This window comes from Natrix helvetica, assembly GCF_964273705.1.
Source record: "Natrix helvetica genome assembly, chromosome: 1".
Classification (NCBI taxonomy): Eukaryota; Metazoa; Chordata; class Lepidosauria; order Squamata; family Natricidae; genus Natrix; species Natrix helvetica.
This window is the reverse complement of record NC_138548.1, coordinates 160,420,806-160,440,593: the sequence shown is the minus strand read 5'-3', so window position 1 is coordinate 160,440,593 and position 19,788 is coordinate 160,420,806. Positions and strand designations below refer to the sequence as shown.

Genomic DNA, 19,788 nt, shown 5'->3' with positions numbered 1-19,788 from the left:
ATTGAAATTTCAATCCAAACTCTGGTTGTAAATTGTGGTCTATCTGCACAATGTAGACACATCCACATATGCATTTAAGCTGAATTAGTTCGTTTTCACTTTCTTTTTGGCTCAATTCAATCCAAGTCAAATTATGGTTAAGATTATTTTACATCTAGATCTCAATTGATCAAGCTAGAATTGGAAATCATGTGCCAAATTGTTTTAACAGTATGGTTGGACTAGTTGGTTTTATGCAATGCTTGATTCGATGCCAAACCTGATAAATTACTGCCAAACTATTGCTCTTTCTTGAAGATCTGTTATGCTATAAAGCAGGAACACTTTTTCTAATGAAGATGTTTCTTGGTGATGGAAAATAAAGGAGATGGAATTCTAAATCATATGTAGTGTTACATTGCGAAGCTGGAGATGGATGTTTCTGAATTAAGTCACAGATTGTCCTTGCATGCTACACTTGCTTAGGTTCATGTTAAAAGAATACAATGCATCAATTCATCCTGGTGGTTCTTCCCCTACAGTGGCCATTACTGGCTTAACATATTGTTGAAATACAGGATGCACGTTCTTTCTCTCATCACCTAACTAGTAACTCAAGCCATTAAAGCAATTGTGGGGGAGGCTCAGTACTGCAAACGAAGGGCTGGCATATGTGGGCAATAAGTTATTTATCTTGGTTCTGAGCTAATCAACAATATCTTTTTTTTTTTTGTTATCAAAGGGAATAACTAGCTGATATTACATGTTTAATCATATACATAGTAGAATATGACATAGGATGTGCCCCTTTGTCTTGTTAATCAGTAAGTATTTCCTAGTATATCAGTTGTCCATTTCCAACTTTTTCTTCTGTCTTCTAAAAGCATCATTCTGATTAGAACAGCTTGTCTTGCTGCTGATTGTTCCTATTGCATTACACTGCCGCCACCATTCATGCAGTTGGATAATATTCTGAAAGTGTCTGTAGTCCATTGTGTAAGATTACAATTTTGGATTGTGTATATGTAGGACTTGGTGGAATATTATTGCCTTCCTTGAGTGATAAATGTGATAACACATTTATCACACAGTAATTCATATTGAGAACATATTTCTTAAGCAATATTCTCTATGAACAATTTATTCTCTTTAAAGCACTGGCCATAGTCTCTAAGTCAGGATGAGCTAATCTTTCATTTTTCTTTTAAAATGTAACTTTCCTATAATAATATTCAGTTATAAAGTGCTTGATTGTAAAGCCAAGTTGCTTTAAATGATACAAAATGTTCATTTGAGTCCAACTAAGCATTTGGATCACTTTTTCCAAAAGCACCAAATTTTGCCAAAGCTTGACTTTATTGGAGGTGTTAGCAATTACAGTTTTGCTGAATTAAGGTGGCACTTATTTGATCATTTGTTCATTTTTTACTAATCAGATGGTAAGGAAGCTTTTAGAACTGTAACCATCGTCATTGAAAAATTACATCATTTTTTATTTTCTTCACTGATGAATCGATCCTCACAAGTAAACTTTGACATTGTTTTTGTTGAAGGTATAGAAAATGACTTGTTCTCTTTTCAGACTACTTGCAGGATAAACTGGATGACTATATGAAACAATTCCAAATAGTTAAAGTTGTCCGACAAAAGGAAAGAAAGGGGCTTATCACTGCTCGACTGTTAGGTGCTTCAGTAGCTACTGGAGAAACCCTGACTTTTTTGGATGCACACTGTAAGTATGTCTAGATAGCTCATTGAACACTACAGGAGCACTAAGTAATATTGTCCTATTTTCCAGTGGAAGAGAGGGAGTGGTCACGTGTGGGTATTCTCAAAGCCTGATTGGTCCAAAGACTGAGAGTAAACTTCTTAAATACTCCTGCCTTCCATTCCTGCCCAGTTTCCTCGCAGTCTTTTGGTCTAAGCACTGTTCTGAGTTTTGTCTGTAGGTAGGAAAGTTCTTTTGTCTCAATCTATTTTGAATTCGGTTTAATTGGATACTTTAAAAGTCTTACTAAATTCCAGATTACAGCTGCAGCCTAAGGGACAGTTTGCTGCCTCGGGCGGTTGGGGGGGGGGCTGGGGGGCGCTTGTCCTCTCCTCCGCGGGCTGGAGCCTTAGCCCTATCCCCGGGGTTGCAGGGGTGCCAGGCTCCTTGCGCAGCTGAGATAAGGCCGCTTTAATTCTTCAGCGACAAATGAAGCGCTGTCTGGCGCCACAGAGCGCTCACGGTGTGGGCGAAGCTCCGTTCGAACCTCTCCGCTCAGTTCATCTGAGATTCTTGTCCCTTAAGGTGGTATTTCTAGTGGCAGTTACCTCAGCCCGACGTATCTCGGAGCTGGGTGCTCTGTCATCCAAGGATGATCTTTGCCATTTTCACCAGGATAGGGTGGTTCTTCGACTCGACCCTACTTTCCTCCCAAAGGTGAACACTCCTTTTCACAGGGCGCAGGAGGTTGTCCTGCCCGATTTTTGTCCGGGGCCGTCTAATGATAGGGAGAGGCTCTGGCACCGTTTGGATGTTCGTAGGGCTTTGCGCATTTATGTCCGACGGACTGCGGAGGTTCGTAGGTCGGAGGCCTTGTTTATCTCCTTCCAACCTAGGACCTTGGGGGCTAGGGTGCCCTCGGCTACCATTGGCCATTGGCTACGGCAGGCCATCGGGGAGGCCTACGGGGCGGCGAGACGTCCTGTCCCGTCGGGAATTACAGCCCACTCTACTAGGAGTGCCGCGACCACATGGGCCACTAGGGCTCCTTTTGAAGACATTTGCCGGGCCGCCACTTGGGCGTCTCCGACCCTGTTCATCCAACATTATCGTCTGGATTCGTTCGCTTTGGAAGATACTTCCTTTGGTCAGAGGGTCCTACAGAGGGTGGTGGCAGATACTCCCCTTGGGCCATAGCTTTTGGTTGTGTGTTGTTTCCCCCCCTTGGGACTGAGCTTTGGTATGTCCCACACGTGACCACTCCCTCTCTTCCACTGGAAAAAGAATGTTGGTCTTACCTGAACGTGTCTTTTCTGGGGAAGAGAGGGAGTGGTCACGACCCGCCCTGTTTGCGTTGTTGGGGCCAAGGGGAGGCCAGGTGGTTCCTGGGGTTTGTGTTGTTGTTTTTTTGTTCCAGTTCTGATGTTCGCCTTCGAGGAAATTGGGCAGGAATGGAAGGCAGGAGTATTTAAGAAGTTTACTCTCAGTCTTTGGACCAATCAGGCTTTGAGAATACCCACACGTGACCACTCCCTCTCTTCCCCAGAAAAGATACGTTCAGGTAAGACCAACATTCTTTTTGTCATTGAATTTCTGTCTAATCTAAAATTAGGATGCACTGACTTAGGGAAGCTACTGTAGCTCATTTTAGGATCAAGGTGCTTAAGGTGAGCTCTTTTCCAGATTGGAATGAATATTCCGAGGTCAAGGTGTTTTAACTGCAAGACATACTCTGCGTCTCTAAAGGAATAATAATGTGAAAAATATGCTAAAATACAATAAAATAAAGCCATATAGCAGCGATGGCGAACCTTTTTTGGCTCGCGTGCCATAAGTGGGGGGAGCGCGGGGGGGTCGTGTGCGGGCGTGCCGCACCCATAATGCAACGCGCCCCCAGTGCGCATGCGCGCACAACGCGCCCATTTTTGCATGATTTTTTCGCCCTCCCCAGGCTCCAGAGGCTTTATAGGAGCCTGGGGAGGGCGAAAAGAGCCTCCCCGCCCCCCCCCCCGGAGGCTTCAGGGAACGTCCGGAGGCTTCCCTGAAGCCTTTGGAACACTTAAAACCACCCTCCGAGCAACCCGGAAGTGACTTCCGGGTTGCTCGGATGGTCGTTTTAAGCACTCTGAAGGCTTCAGGGAAGCCTCGGGACAGTCCCTGAACAGGCACGAGACGTGTGTCTCCATCTCCTGGGCCCGGATCGCCTCCGCTGCGCGGTGCCTCAGGCTCGGTGTCCTTGCACCCGGCCTTCGCATCGCTGCCGCCGCCACCACCGCCGCTAGGACGGGCTCGGCCGAAGGGAAGTCCGTCGGGCCTCGGCCACGCCGCCCTCGCCTCCTCCTCCTCCTCCTCCTCCTCTAGCCGCGCCATCGCAAGATTAAGGCGAATGGGGGGGACGGGGAAAGCGAAGGGGGCTTTGTTGTCCTCCTTCGCCTTCTCCTCCTTTCCCCCTCCGGCTCGAACGCGACGCCGGGGCCCGGCAGGCAGCGAACGAGTCGGAGCCTGCCGACTGGAGGAAGAGGGTGAGAGGCGGGTCCTGTGAACGGCGGCAGCAGCGGCGACAATAGTCACAACTCGGCTGTCTGCCGCCTTTCCCCTCCTTTGTCTGCCAGCCGGGGCGGCCCGCCGCCGAGTTACGACTATTGCCGCCGCTGCTGCCGCCGTTCACAGGACCCGCCTCTCACCCTCTTCCTCCAGTCGGCAGGCTCCGACTCGTTCGCTGCCTGCCGGGCCCCGGCGCCGCGTTCGAGCCGGAGGGGGAAAGGAGGAGAAGGAGGAGGAGGACAACAAAGCCCCCTTCGCTTTCCCCGTCCCCCCTCTTTTGCCTTAATCCTTGCGATGGCGCGGCTAGAGGAGGAGGAGGAGTAGGAGGTGAGGGCGGCGCGGCCGAGGCCCGACGGACTTCCCTTCGGCCGAGCCCGTCCTAGCGGCGGTGGCGGCGGCGGCAGCGATGCGAAGGCCGGGCGCAAGGACGCCGAGCCTGAGGCGCCACGCGGCGGAGGCGATCCGGGCCCGGGAGATGGAGATGCACGTCTCGTGCCTGTTCAGGGACCGTCCCGAGGCTTCCCTGAAGCCTTCAGAGTGCTTAAAATGACCATCCGAGCAACCCGGAAGTCACTTCCGGGTTGCTCGGAGGGTGGTTTTAAGTGTTCCGAAGGCTTCAGGGAAGCCTCCGGATGTTCCCTGAAGCCTCCGTGGGGGGTGGGAGGGGCTCTTTTCGCCCTCCCCAGGCTCCTATAAAGCCTCTGGAGCCTGGGGAAGGCGAAAAATAGCTTTAAAAAGGTGAATTCAGCTGGCCAGCGCGCACATGCGCGCTGGCCAGCTGACAGGGCAGCGCCTTGCGTGCCCTGACAAATGGCTCCGCGTGCCACTTGTGGCACGCGTGCCATAGGTTCACCATCACGGCCATATAGTATGTGTGTGATTTTCTTCTGAATTATTTTTTTAAAATTTAAAAGGAGCATTGCAGATGACATTTTTCATCTTCTTGGGATGGGAAATAGTTTTTTGTTTCTTAAAAATCAAAGATAGATTGTCAAATCAGTATTTAAATACATGGGGTTACATCACAAAATATGGCATGCAAATGGTTGCATAAAATGGTTGGGATTTTTATAGTGTTACAAAGGTATTGAGAAAGTAGACAAACTTTAGAATTCTATACCCCCACTCATCATTTAACCCGCTGTTTCTGAAACTTGAGAACATTGAGATGCTGCCATCATAGCTTCTTATTTAGCAATTCAGAACTTAAAAGGTACACTTCTAATAAAGAGAGTTGAAGACAGATCTCAGTTGCATAAAATATACATAAAGTGGTTGGGATTTTTATAGGGTTACAGAGGAATTGAGAAAATAGACAAGCTTTAGAATTCCATACCCCCACTCATCATTTAACCTGCTATTTGAGAACATTGAGATGCTGCCATCATAGCTTCTTATTTAGCAATTCAGAACTTAAAAGGTACACTTCTAATAAAGAGAGTTGAAGACAGATGTCAGGTGTAATTATTAATAATTGAGTAATTCCAAATAAGTAAGTGAATTCTTGGCAGAGAATTGTTAGACATAAATAGTGATTTGATAAAAAATATGATCACATGTACATTTTTTCCTTCACCCTATCTTTATCCATTACAATAAAACTAAAACCAGTGCCCGGTAAAAGGTACTGTGGATCTCCATAATTAGAAACCACAAGTGTTCTCTGCCCTTTTTTAAAACCATTCATGCCTCTCCAATAACACCTAAATACACTATATTGCCAAAAGTATTCGCTCACAACTGATTCTGAATATGTGGATGGGTGAGCGAATACTTTTGGCAATATAGTGTATGTCAAATGCTGCTGACTGCTCACTTGTTAGAAGTGATTGCTCTATCAGGTCTTCTAAAACTTTTATGAACTCTGACCAGGAGTACTGCCAGTCTCAGGATCTTGAAATATGGAAAGAAAAACATCTCTGAACTTGTATGGAATACTTTTCTTTCCTTGAATAACAACCGGCTCCCAATTCCTTGCACATTTAAAATTCAAGAACAGTTTGCTTTCAAGCACCAACAGAGCTTAGTCTTTTCAAAATAAAGGTTAAACCAATATAATTTTATAGTATCAAAAACAAGTAAATATTGCCAGAATTTAACAAAAAACTAGTGAACATTGCCAGAATCTGTTAAAGAACAAATGAAGGCACAATTAGAAGTATACATACTAAGATTTAAGCTTATTTTTTAAAAAAATGGGATAGAATAGGATATCTTGGCTAGACCAAATACCAATTCCTAATTAGCCCAAAAAAGGAATAAAGTCCTATTTTTCATTATTTCTTCTTTCCTAGGTATGATCACTAAATTTTAAACATTATGTTTGAAAAGGTACTTTTAATTTAATTTAATGTTCCTCTTGGCTAATTCAAAATTCCTTCCAGTAAACAGGAGAAATAGGGAAAAAATATTAGAAGTTTTATTTTGAATACTTAGACTTTTGACAAGAGAGTTGAGTGTGAGGAAACAGAATTAGTAATTGAATATTACTACTTTGCTTTCTTACCTTTATGTACAGTAGTAGGCAGAGGTGTTGTGTTTCCATTTCTCAGGACTTAGACTTAGCTACTTCTAAAATGTATAAGAAAGATGAATAGAAAGTGCAGCTGCTTTAGAATTTTTTGTGAAATTTCCCTGGGACAACTTTTTAAATCCTGAAAACATTTCTGCAGTTGATGGATACATATGCTGCTGAAAGAACTGCAGCTGAATGAGAAATTAGACTTTGCTGATTTCAGAAAAGCATCCAGGTTTAATCACAGATTTAATTACCCATTTTCATACATAAACTAAATTAAAGCAAAGTAGAAGAATCTTGAATCTATCTACATCTGTGTAAATCTTTGTTCTTGCCCTTCTTTTTGCCTTTGTTAATATTTTGGCTGTTATTTACCAAAATAACAGTATTGAATTAAGATTGAAAACTGAAGAATACATTTAATATAAAATAAAATTATATTTGGCTTATTCACAGGATTAATTAAAATTTCAAGATTTTTTTACAATATTAATCTATATGGCTTCAGACACATTTAACTTTTTTGAATAACTTTTAGACTAGGAAAATGATTTAAAATTAATTATATTTTCCCTTGACAATACATATTTAGTGCTATTTATTGATAATTGTTTATAAACTTTTGAAGTATTTATCAAATTGATTTTTAAAAAGTGTCCTGCAGAACGGTTCTTAAAAATAATTTTCAGGAACTAAAATTGTATCTATAGTTGAAGTGTATTTGAAATGTTCTTGTGCAGGTGGAAAAACTGTTTGCTTGTTTCTGTCTTTTAGGTGAGTGCTTTTATGGATGGCTAGAACCTTTACTATCCAGAATAGCTGAAAATTATACTTGTGTTGTAAGCCCTGATATTTCATCTATTGACCTCAATACTTTTGAATTTAATAAACCTTCTCCTTATGGTCAAAACCACAACAGAGGAAATTTTGACTGGAGTTTATCCTTTGGCTGGGAATCTCTGCCAGAATATGAAAACAAAAAAAGGAAAGATGAAACCTATCCTATTAAGTAAGTAATGAAACGCTTTTATCGATAGTTTTGTTATGCTTATTCTGTGAATAAAATACAAAAGAACAAAAAGTTCTATGTTTTTATATTCTGTATCTGCCTATCCAGTTTTCAGCTCTTAAATATATTTATTTGTCCCCAAAGAGAGCCTGGTCCACTTAATGTGTGCAAAAATTAATAAAAAATAAGTTCTATCCACTCAGTGTAAAAACTGAGTTGCTTAGAAATGAGAAGTGGGTGGCAAATGAATTTAATAAATAAATTAAAGATAGTACATAACTGAATGACTGCAATGCAATCTTTGAAAGAATTCCATGCTGGTATGCCTGGATGTGGAGAAATTTTCCTCAGGGTTTGTGAAGGAGATGGGAGAGATGTAATGTTTATTCAGCTCTGAGAAAGTAAGAAGATGTATAAGGAATGAACTCAGAACAGCCTCACCATGACTTTTTTTGTCATGGGGGAGGGGTGAAGGTTTTGGACAAGGCTTTTGGTTAATACATCCTACAACAATAAAGTAGAATGGTGGAATCTCTGGAAAGCTCTTTCCTGACACTGCTTGAAAAGTTGGTCTATCTCAACAAAGGCTGATGCCAAGGATCAATAGTTTCATTAACTGTTAATGGATTGTGCATGGGGAAGAGTTGATTTTAGAACGTTTAGAATATTACAGAATATAGGCTAGATATAATTCACAAATGAAGGCAAATACACTATATTGCCAAAAGTATTTGCTCACCTATCCACATCATCAGAATCAGTTGTGAGCGAATACTTTTGGCAATATAGTGTATATGTGTTCCAGGAAAATATTGCAGGATCCAATCTGGGTCAGTCACAGGTACCAGAGGTTTAATTTTCCAAAATTTTGGACTCATGCTAGAAACCATCCTCAGGGAAATTCTCTCTCAAGACTGCTGACTGACTGCTGTATGTCTATACAGTAATCCATTTCACAATAGAGGGGGAGGGAGAGAGAGAGAGAAAGAAGTTCTATGAGAATAATAAGTCTGAAAGCTTGGAAGTCTAAACCTCTGGTCCCTGTGACTGACCCAGATTGGATCCTAGATATAATTCACTTGAAATTTAGATTTTATTTGATTTCTTTACAATGACTGACTTTTGAAAAGTTATGGAACATGTTGACTTCTCAGTGATTTAATATTACGGTAGCAATATTACTACGTTAGGCTGGAAGAATGTCAAATCAAATAAGATTATTTATCCTCAGATATCAAAAGTTCTCATTTTTAACCTCAGGAAAGCTCTTGTCTGTTTCTTGTTTTGAAATAGATCACAGTATAAGTTCAGATAGCAGTCAGTCATTTTCATAAATGTATGTTCCACTGCTGTTGGTATGTTGCTTTTGCTGACTTCGATATAGAGTTATATTTAGTGATGTCATTTCACTGACAGGCTGTTCTTTTAGAATAGAATAAATCCCACTGCTCTTTCACAACACTCCAAATTTTCTTCAAGAAGCTGGGATATGACTGCAAAAGAACAGAATTAGTAAGGTTGTACGAGGGATTTTACACTTGTGCAACATTGGATGCATTTGCTTGGTGGTGGTAGTTCAGTTGATCATATTTATTTGAAGAAAGATAAGGTTACGGTCATATATAAAAAAAAAACAATAATATATTTCAGTTAGATGGAGAAGTTCCTGGCTTCATAAAGCTTTCTCTCTCTTATTTTCTCTCCCGTTCTCTGGCAGAACACCAACTTTTGCAGGAGGTCTTTTTTCAATATCAAAGGACTATTTCTATAAAATTGGAAGCTATGATGAAGAAATGGAAATATGGGGAGGAGAAAATCTAGAAATGTCTTTCCGAGTAAGTTAATAGAGTATTCACATCTCTTTTACTGGCAACGTGACTGTCTGCATTAGGCTAAAACTTCTTAAATCTTTTACCTCCACTCTACAGTTAGAGCAGATAAATTAACCTAACCATGTGATAATGATGGCCTAGGAAAATAAAATGATGTGTAGATTCTAGAAGTAGTATCCATGGCTTGGTCAGTACATTATTAATTCATGCTTAGTTCATATTAAAAAAAAATTACTTTGTTTTAGTATTACCTGTGTTGCAATGCCACACTTTGAATCTTCTTAGTACGTAGGTGGTCCTGTAGCATTCTGACCTGATAGCAGCTACTAAAGGTTTTACTGAGTACAGCTCTGTATTTTTCAGGTGTGGCAGTGTGGGGGGCAGTTGGAAATTATACCTTGCTCAGTTGTGGGTCATGTGTTTCGCAGCAAGAGCCCCCATACCTTTCCAAAAGGGACTCAAGTGATTACCCGCAATCAAGTTCGCCTTGCAGAAGTATGGATGGATGAATATAAATATATATTTTATCGGAGAAACACAGAAGCAACAAAAATTGTTAAACAAGTAGGTGGCGATGGTGGTGGTATTAGAAATCAGTTGCTTCATTGAAATTCTTGGTGAGCAAAAATTATTATTTATTTAGGCACTATGTATGTGTATGATTTGCTTTGCTTGGCAAAATACTGAATAGAATAATAGCCATAGTTTACTTAATATTTTATAATCTCAGAACTTGAGTGATTGAGTCAGGCCCATCTGTCTATCCATCTGACTAGAATTGGAGGAATCTTTTGGAAGAATTTCATTAATCAAAACGAAAGAGTTGAGAAAATTTGAATATGTTTTAAATAAATTAGAACTAATCAATTGAATGAATATTAGAAAGCTACTTCTAGAACTATGCTTTATTTCCTCTAGCATTCTTCCCACAAGTGCGGGGTCTGCTTTTCTTGGATCAACTGAATGTTGATCCATTGGTTGTGACAAGAATTGACTAATTTATCACCCAAACCTGATGTCATGGGTCGAGAATGAGTGACTGACCCAAATTCACTCAGCTGGCTTTCATTCACTCATAGTCTCCTGATTTCTAGCTCGGTGCCTGTGTGTGTGCTCAGGTATATTGGATAAGTACAATATTCAATGATATTCAGTGAAATTCAGTGGTGAAAGAAGTAAGGTTCTCCATTTAGGCAAGAAAAATGAAATGCACAGGTACAGTATAGGTCAGCGATGGTGAACCTTTTTTGGCTTGCGTGCAATAAGTGGGAGTGCAGGGGGATTGTGTGCGGGCGTGCCGCACCCATAATGCAATGCGTGATACCCCCCCCAGTGCACATGCGCACACTACAGGCACGACCCCCCATTTTTTGCATGCTTTTTTCGCCCTCCCCAGGCTCCAGAGGCTTTATAGGAGCCTGAGGAGGGCGAAAACAGCCTCCCCCCCCCCCCGGAAGCCCTCCAGAGGCTTCAGGGACCTTCAGGAGGCTTCCCTGAAGCCTCCGGAGCAGTCAAAATGACCCTCCGAGCAAATCGGAAGTGAGTTCCGGTTTGCTTGGAAGGTCATTTTGAGCGCTCGAAAGGCTTCAGGGACCTTCAGGATGCTTCCCTGAAGCCTCCGGAGCAGTCAAAACGAACCTCCGAGAAGACAGGAAGCCCGTTCCTGAACTTCCGGTTTGCCCGTAGGGCTGGTTTTTTGCGCTCCGGAGGCTTCAGGAAAGCTCATGAAGCCTCCGGGAATGTGGGGGAGGCTCTTTCGTCCTCCCCAGGCTCCTATAAAGCCTCTGGAGCCTGGGGAGGGCGAAAAATGGCTTTATAAAAGGGTGAATTCAGCTGGCCAGCGCATGCATGCACGCTGGCCAGCTGACAGGGCAGCGCCTCGCATGCCCTGACAAATGGCTCTGCGTGCCAACTGTGGCACGCGTGCCATAGGTTCGCCATCACTGGTATAGGTGGTACCTTGCACAATAGTAGTAACTGTGAGATGGATCTTGGAGTCTTAGTGGACAACCATTTAAATATGAGCCAGCAGTGTGCAGCAGCTTCCAAAAAAGCCAACACAGTTTTAGGCTGCATAAATAGAGGGATAGAATCAAGATCACATGAAGTGATCATCATTAGCGACTTCCCAGCTGACTTCAGACCATCAAAGATGGTCTGAGAAGCTGGATCTACTTAGAGACAGCATGATTCACTTACAACTGCAGTAATTGGCTTATCAACTGTGACAGAAATGTGGTAAAATCAGGGGTGACTCATTTAACAGCAGTGCTAATTCTGGTCCCAATGGTGGTTGTAAGCCAAGGATTACCTATCAACTTATTTAGGTTTTTTTAATAATTGTTTGAGTATTTTTTTACGAAAGCTGTGCCTTAAGCAACTTAGGAAATTTTGAGAAGGAATGTAAACATCATAAACTGAATTATTTAAACTTAAAAGTTTTATGTATTCCAAGCTCCTATCAGCCAGGAAGAACTATATATTTCTATTTTCTGAGAACCCGGAATGAAACCCAGAGTGAAGACCACTTACGTCCCAGAGTTACTCTCTGCTGTGAGAGAACATGGTGTTGCAAGCAACATGGCCCCCAAACATGGCCGAAATCATTGCTGCTTAGCTGCAAGAGGGACAGATACTTTACATTTACTTTACATTTTAAAACTAAGCTCCTCAAAAACCCCGCTGTCCAGTTTTCTGCTTCAAACAAGGGTCATAGCAGAAACTGATTTCAGAGAGACAGGCAGGGAGAGAAGGCAAGGAAAGGTTGCAGTGGGAAGCAGTGATGTGAAAATGGCAAAAAGCATTAAAAAATAAGCCATATGGGAAGTTGATAGACAAATAAATAGTGTGTACTGGTAGACCTCAGCTTATATAGCAGATGCTGTTCTTCCTCAGGCTGAAGTTTCCCTGAGGCTGCACCGTGCTTTCAGGAGCCACTAAAACAGGCTGCATAGTATATTAAAAACGCACTCACTACTTCATGATTCTCATGGAGGCACTGTGTTTGGCAGCTCTTCGATTTGCAAGGCGGAAGCATCTACCATTTGAGTCAGATCTCATAATGCTGGTCAGCAACCTGTTCGTAATTAGGAATTGTTCATAAGCCAGAGGTTCATAACCTGGAGACTTCCTGTAATAAGTGTATACTGAGGTCACCCATTATCCTTTCTCCACTGAACTTTATACATCAAAGACTTGCTCAAAGGTGAAATGAGGGAAGCTACAAGGTGGCTTAGCCAGAGATGATTATTGCAACTAAAAATCTGAGAATTCAGCACTTTTTTTTAGTGTTGCTGTATCTCACTTCAAAAATTCTTTCAAATTGACTGCCTTATCTTGCAGCAAAATGAGAGAAATGCTATTAGACACTATGCAAAAAGGGAAAATAAGCCATTTATGGATATGGACATATACACACCAGTGGCCACCAATAATCTGTATGGAAATAGATTTGCTGATAAAGCAGCTGAAGCGTGGTAAAACCATCAAGTACTGTCACATAGCAACAAAAGCAATCAAGAGTAACGGGGAATGGTGGGCCTTTAACTTCTTTTTTCTCTTTTATTAACCACGCAGCATGTGTCCTCAAAGATTGGGAAGTGGCAGTATTAATTCCCTACATTTTATAAAGTTGTGGAAAAGTTACTTCCAAACTGTAGACCTATCAGCCTGCTGAGTATAGTCCGAAAATTGTATGCCAGACATCTGTATGGTTGATTAGTGGTTTGGATGGAGTCTGAAAATATTCTGGCAAAGCAGTAATTTGGCTTTCGTCCTGGCTTTCTGTTTTATACCCAGCCCTTATATCCAACCATCTGGCAGAAAAATAAACCAAATTTATCTCTATATGCAACAGCAGTTGATTTTAAATCTGACCTGATCTTAAGCACAAATTGTTTTCAGTGACAATAGATCACTGGCTATTTTTCCTGATCTTGACACTATATAAAAGTTCCTGTTTAAGGATCTTTTGAAATACCCATTGCTAAGGAAATTTCTATTTTCAGAGGTATTAGGCAGGGCTACATCTTGGTTCCACTATTTTTAATTTATATGTTCATTGCTCACCTAGATATTTCGACTTTAGTCCACCAAAATTTGCAAATAAACATCTTGGAATACTACCATAAAAGAGCATTATGTACTTTTGTTGTAATAAACAATATTTAAAGATCAGCAGTGATAAAATTAAAATAAATAAAAAGCCTAGATAGTAGAAATTTGGTTGAAAGAGTCACGGTTGAATATCAGTCCAGAATTGGAATATTTTGTTGCTACGTGAGAGTAAGGAAAAGAGTAGTGTGTTTTCCTTTTTTCAATGTTCCTGACTCAGCTACTTTCAGTTGTATAGTTAGTTTTAGATCCTATAGTTTTCTCAGATTCTATTTCCCTACCATCCCTCTATATTTCTGTTCTGTCCCAGATTAGAAGTAAGGATTGTCTAAATAAGATAATGGGTAAATTTGTGGTTTAAATCGAGGTGTGATTAGGCAACAGGTTTTTTTCAAACAAAAGATGGTTGTAAAAGTTGAATAGCTATTCTTAGTATTCATTATAAATCCAACACTTCTCCAAAATAATGAAATAAATTATTGTAAAGAAATGGATTAGATTAGTTACAGTAACAGAGACTTTGGTAGTAGCAATACCACAAACAAAAGATACCCGCAAAACTGGTATTTTGTAATTCCTAGAACTTTTAAATAATGTGGATTAGATAACTTTTATCTTAGTTTATAAATTTATGAACTTATTTATACCAAGAAATTCTGTGTACCAGTTGTGAATGAGCTGTTATTTTTCAAATGGAAAGCCCTGTGTTTCCTTCCCCCCCCCTCTAATTCAACCAACCACGTTTGCTCATGGAGAACGTAATATAGCGCTTCCAAATTACAAAGAAGTAGCAAGATATAACTTAGGAAATTTCTCTGAGGGAATATTCCACACAAAACAATTGAAAAATATTTTAACGATACTTGCTATAAAACACGTTTAAAATATCTGAAAATAATTTGATAGAAACTTCGTGACTCTGCTTCTACGTGAGCTGCATTGGTTTCCAGTTTGCTTCCGAGTACAACTCACAGTGTTGCTCATTACTTTTAAAGCCCTTTATGGCATAGATCCAGGATGTCTGAGGGCAGAATGAGACAATTGGGATAGCTGCCTCACTCCGCCCGCGCCAGCCCCAGTCGACCCACCATGGCCATTGCTCCCCAGTCAGTTCTCCCCAGCTGCCCCCACGGGCAATTCATCATGGCACGTCCCAGCAGATTCATCATGTGGGACAATAAATTGCTCAGGATAACTCGCTAAATGCCAGATGTGAGGGAGAATCTCTTTCTCCTCTCCTCCTTGTCTCTCTCCCTTTTTCTCGCTTCCTCTCTCCCTCCCTCCTTGATCCAGCTTACCCTCCCCACCAATACCCCTTGAGCTGTGCACCTCTGCACAAGCAGCGCAATCCAGGGATTTGAATTAAAGGCCCGTTGGGGACACTCTAGGCTTTGAAGACTCAACTTTAAAATGAATGATGCCACATTGCCCCGTTCCGAAAAGTTTATCTCTGGCCCTTTCTCACTAGCAACGAGGAAAGAGATGGTGTATGTGTGTGTGTGTATCTGAGTTGTTTTCCATCATTTGTTGCCCAGATATGTACAGAAACAGAACCTTCTTCTCTAAGGGGAGGGGGGGGGTGTCTTTGTCCTTTTCCCTCTTCCCTTTCCTCCCTGTATCTGCCGGATGTCTTCCCCAATTTTAAACTTGGCCGGCTCTTCCAAAAAGTTTAACACTGGCCCTTTTTTATTTTCAATCTTCGTATGTTTGTGAAAAATTTTCTTACAATAGTCTTGTAGCTGCTGGCCCCGGTTGCTTTGGCAAAGTTTTGGGTCCTATAGCCCATTTGTCACCAGATGTCTGAGATCTCCAACCCATAGTGGACTCCTAGTTGACCCAGGCTTAGATTTCTGCAAGTCACATCTCATCATATTGTTTATGGGAGAGACACGCTTCATCTAGTCCTCTGATGAGACCTGTCTACTATTGTTGAATTATTATTGCAAACTTGTTAATATCAGCTAAACTATGTGAGTTTTAATCTCATTTGTTCTTTGGTTAAGGCTAGAAATCAGGAGACAGTTATAGTTCTATCTTAGGTATGAAAGCTGACTGGGTGACTTTGCGACAGTCTTTAGGCCCAATGTACCTCACAGGGTGGTTGTTGTCAGGAAAATAGGAGGAGGAATGAGTGTTAGGTATGTTCACCAACCTGAACTATTTATAAAAATAATAAAGGTAGGAAATAAAGTTCTTTTTAAAGAAAAACAAACTGTAAGCGTAAGGGTCTGTTTTATAGCCCATCATGGTTTTAGAAATCACTGTTTTCCAGGCTTACAACCCTTGGATCTGTCCAAACCCTTGGACTACAGTTCCCAAGATTCCATAGTTGGCATGGCCAATTGTAAGAATTCAGGGAGTTCACATGACTGGCTGTGGTCAGGGTTATTCAGTGTGATATGTATAGAAAGCAGGGCTACCTCAGGCCATCAAGACCATGACTTCTTCCTTAAAATATGGTTAATGGGGTATTGTATTCTTCATTTATATCATTTTCTCCCTTTTTGGTCTTAGAAAGTATTTTTACATTTGTTTAACCGAATTAATTTACAAGTCCCTTTTTTTAAAAGGGGGAATTATTTCTAATGAAATTCATCATCATTTTTTTCTGTATACTAATTAGCATTGTTTCAACAGAAAGCATTTGGCAATCTCTCAAAAAGACATGAGTTAAGACAACAATTACAGTGTAAAAATTTTACCTGGTACCTCAGCAATGTTTTCCCTGAAGCATATGTACCAGATTTGAATCCTATGTTACATGGATTTGTGAGTATTTATTTATTTATGCATATATTTTGTTGTTTTATATATAAACGGTACAGAAAGAGACACACACACATATACATATACGTATGTATACACATATACATTCATACCGGTATATATCTAAAGGTGTGTGTGTGTGTTTGTGTGTGTGTGTGTGTGTGTGTGTGTGTATTTTAAGTTTAATAAATTTGCATGAAGTGCTTATATTTGCTTCTCCTTGGCTTGTCACCATAAGTGCCACTACATAAGCTTAGTCATGTAGCTTGTTTGCAGCAGCTGGCATCTTCAAAGTGATTCATTCTGGGAATGGAACAATGCACCCACAGAGTTCATGCTCATGGATTCTTCACTTCTCATAACTTTTTCATGATATTCATGGAAGTGCCTCTTGATTATGCCTCCGGATGCTAGAATTGTGCACAAACTGGTCATGTAACTGGGAACCTCAAGTAGTCTGCAGATAATACTAACGTCTAGCAGCATTATCAAGAAGATTCTCCACCAAGATTGTGGAACTGCTGTATGGCTCAAACTCACTCCAATGGCTGCATGCTGCAGAGCTATGTGTGGGCTATAGGCAGCACTAGTGTCTAGCAGCACCATGAAGAGGCCCCTTCACTGAGTTTGTAAAAGAGTATAAGCTGACATGAACCTTGTAGTGCAAGTGAGAAGCCTCTCTTAGTCATCAGTTAAACAAATTGCTCCATAAGTGATAATCATTTGTTGTGCAGAAACCATATAGAGCCTTGTGACTAAGCTGAGACGCTAGGAGAAAGAAAAGCAAACACAGGTATATTATGCAAATATTTTCTATGGGAGGAAGAGGAAGAAAGTTTCCATGGGAAGAAATGGATGAGGATAGATTCTGAAATCCCATTTCCATTCATTCAAGATTTTGTTATTCTGAAATGTACCACCCACAGATAAAGGAAACCATCTGTGTATTGTAGTTAACCCTAGTCATATGATTCCATTTCAACTTTCTATTTAGCTAAAAAATGTTGGAAGAAGAGCATGTTTGGATGTTGGAGAAAATAATTTAGGCGGCAAGCCACTGATAATGTATACTTGTCATGGGCTTGGAGGAAACCAGGTAAAATTACTTTTTATGTATATGTATATATGCCCACATATGTGGTCCTGATAAGCATACAACTTCATGCTCTTGCTGTGCTTTTCTAAACTTGTCACTGTCTGGTTACCACAAGATCTATAAAAACAAGTATTTTCCAGTACTGTTAATTTTCTTTTGAAACCGAACTACACTCTAGTATTGGTCTTCAGTGCTCTTTCAGGTCAAACTGATGACTATTCTGTCCAGAAGATCTTTCAAGCTATCTGTTAACATAACACCCGTAGAATCTTTTGGGACATTGTAGAAAAGTTGGTGTAGAAAGGTTCTGCACAATTGGTGGAGACAGCAGTCACGTAGGGTTAACTCTGTCCAGTAACCAATAGGGCTGAGTCTACAGATTAAAAGCCATTCTCCTTGCTGCTGTTCCCCAGCTTTAGACTCAGCCAGTTTTGGGCTGGACATGTAGGTGACTTCTCTCTCTTCAAAAATTCATCTTTATTAATTGGAAATTCTAAATTAAATTTAAACTTTACCCTCTGTCATCCGTAAGATCTTCCGGGCAGAGGGGAGCGATTCAAATAATCTGGGGCTTTGCCCCACGCCGCGGGATGACCACGCGGCTGCTTAAAAGCTTTTCCAAACGCCGGAGGCTTTTTTTCTGCCATAACAAGCTCCGGAGGCTCTCAATTAGCAGTGGAGCGGCATGGGCGTTCCCTGAGGATTCCAGGCGGCTTGTGAGTGCCCTGTTGGCATGCCCAAGGGTGGTAACCCTGCGGCCTCTGTCTGAACTGCTGTGCAGCGTTTTCGAAGCCCTCAGACCAGCTGGGAGCAATCAGAAAGAGATAGAAGAGGACAGATGCCATTTTGAGGCAAGGGGGAAAAAAAGTGGCAGTTTATTTTGGCGCGAACAGCAGTGGGCGCCATTTTGAAGCCAGCGGTCAGTAACAGGGCTCCCTGTCAGCGTTAACCTTGAGGGTGGCTGTTTCCTTTACCTTGATTATGGCTTCTAATGCAGAAGAGGAGGCAGTGGGCTCTCCTCGGGTCTCTCCACCAGATAGCCCTGTGGCTGGTCCTTCCTCTGCTAAATCTTCCAAAACAAGGGCAGTGACCACTGGAGCAACTGAGGAGCCTCCAGCAAAGTCAGCCAAAAAAGGCGGCCAGTCCCATTCTAGGTCTGCAGATCGCAGTGCTTCTTCCGACAAGCAAGGTGGCAGACAGAGTCTGCATCCATTCCAGGTGATCCCTGTCACTCATGATTGCCCCCCTCCTGTGGGTCTGTCTTCTGATTCCGAAGTTTCTCTTTCTGAATCTGGTTCTCCTTCTCAGATAGGAGATGGTACAGGGGTTTTTGGTTCCCCTCAAAGTAAGGATGACTCCTTAGAGGATGCAGGCCCTTCTCCTGTGGCAGATCAGGTCTCCTGTTCCCCGGGGTTCTTGGGGTTGGAATCAACCCCTGCTACTACCCCTGCTATTACCCCTGATGTAGCTGCCATTATCTCTTCAATTGAAAAAGGTATAGCTGCGGGCTTCAGACATAAGAAATCCTCTGGCCACAGTTCTAAATCTAGATTGGAGGGATCCAAATCCAAGAGTAAAAAGAAACATTTTTCTGATAAGAATACTGCTGATCATTCAGCTTCTAGGTCTTCTACGGCAGGAGATGAGGATGAGCAGCCTCCCAGAGATTCTGATCTCTCTGAGGACGAGGAGCTGGGCCCCGACCAACCAGCTTTTGTGGGGTTGTTTAAACCGGATCTTTTCAGATCCTTGCTGTCTAAGGCTAAAACGATTGCTGGCTTTAAGCCTACCCCGGCTCCTAAGCCTGCGGCCTCAGAAATGGGGGATTCCGAGGATCCCCTTTTCCTAGAACCCACAGTTGAGAAGGAGGTTGTTCCTTCCCCTAGAATTTTTATGAACGTGGTGCAAAGGCAATGGTCCTCTCCTGGTACCAGTCCTCTTCCTTATTCGCTTGATAAGCACCTGTATAATGTAGGGCCTGCCTTAGTTAAGGCTCTCGACCTCCCAGCCATTGACCTACCGGTGGTAGCTCTGGCTTCTCCTAATGCAGCTGCTAGTGCTCCAGAGGATTCTCTTAAGCCTGGAGACAAGCTTTTAGAACAAAGGCTTGTCAAAGGTCACCAGGCCTCTGCCTGGTCTATCAGGGTTTCTACTTCTTCCTCATTTTTTAGCAGATCTGCTCTTCTTTGGCTAAAACAATTTCAGAGCAGGATTCCAAATAAG

At 41.8% G+C, this 19,788-nt stretch overlaps 1 protein-coding gene across 4 annotated transcripts in view; it reads left to right on the top strand.

The window, feature by feature from the left end:
* The window catches only part of GALNT3 (polypeptide N-acetylgalactosaminyltransferase 3), a 39,206-nt gene that overhangs the window by 11,453 nt on the left and 7,965 nt on the right, over positions 1 to 19,788 (top strand). For all 4 annotated transcript variants that reach the window (XM_081957151.1, XM_081957153.1, XM_081957152.1 and 1 more), the window contains 6 exons: positions 1,562 to 1,711; positions 7,524 to 7,758; positions 9,476 to 9,593; positions 9,954 to 10,154; positions 16,341 to 16,472; positions 17,464 to 17,565. In XM_081957151.1, coding sequence (XP_081813277.1) covers positions 1,562 to 1,711; positions 7,524 to 7,758; positions 9,476 to 9,593; positions 9,954 to 10,154; positions 16,341 to 16,472; positions 17,464 to 17,565 — 938 coding nt within the window. The remainder of the gene's footprint in view (positions 1 to 1,561; positions 1,712 to 7,523; positions 7,759 to 9,475; positions 9,594 to 9,953; positions 10,155 to 16,340; positions 16,473 to 17,463; positions 17,566 to 19,788) is intronic.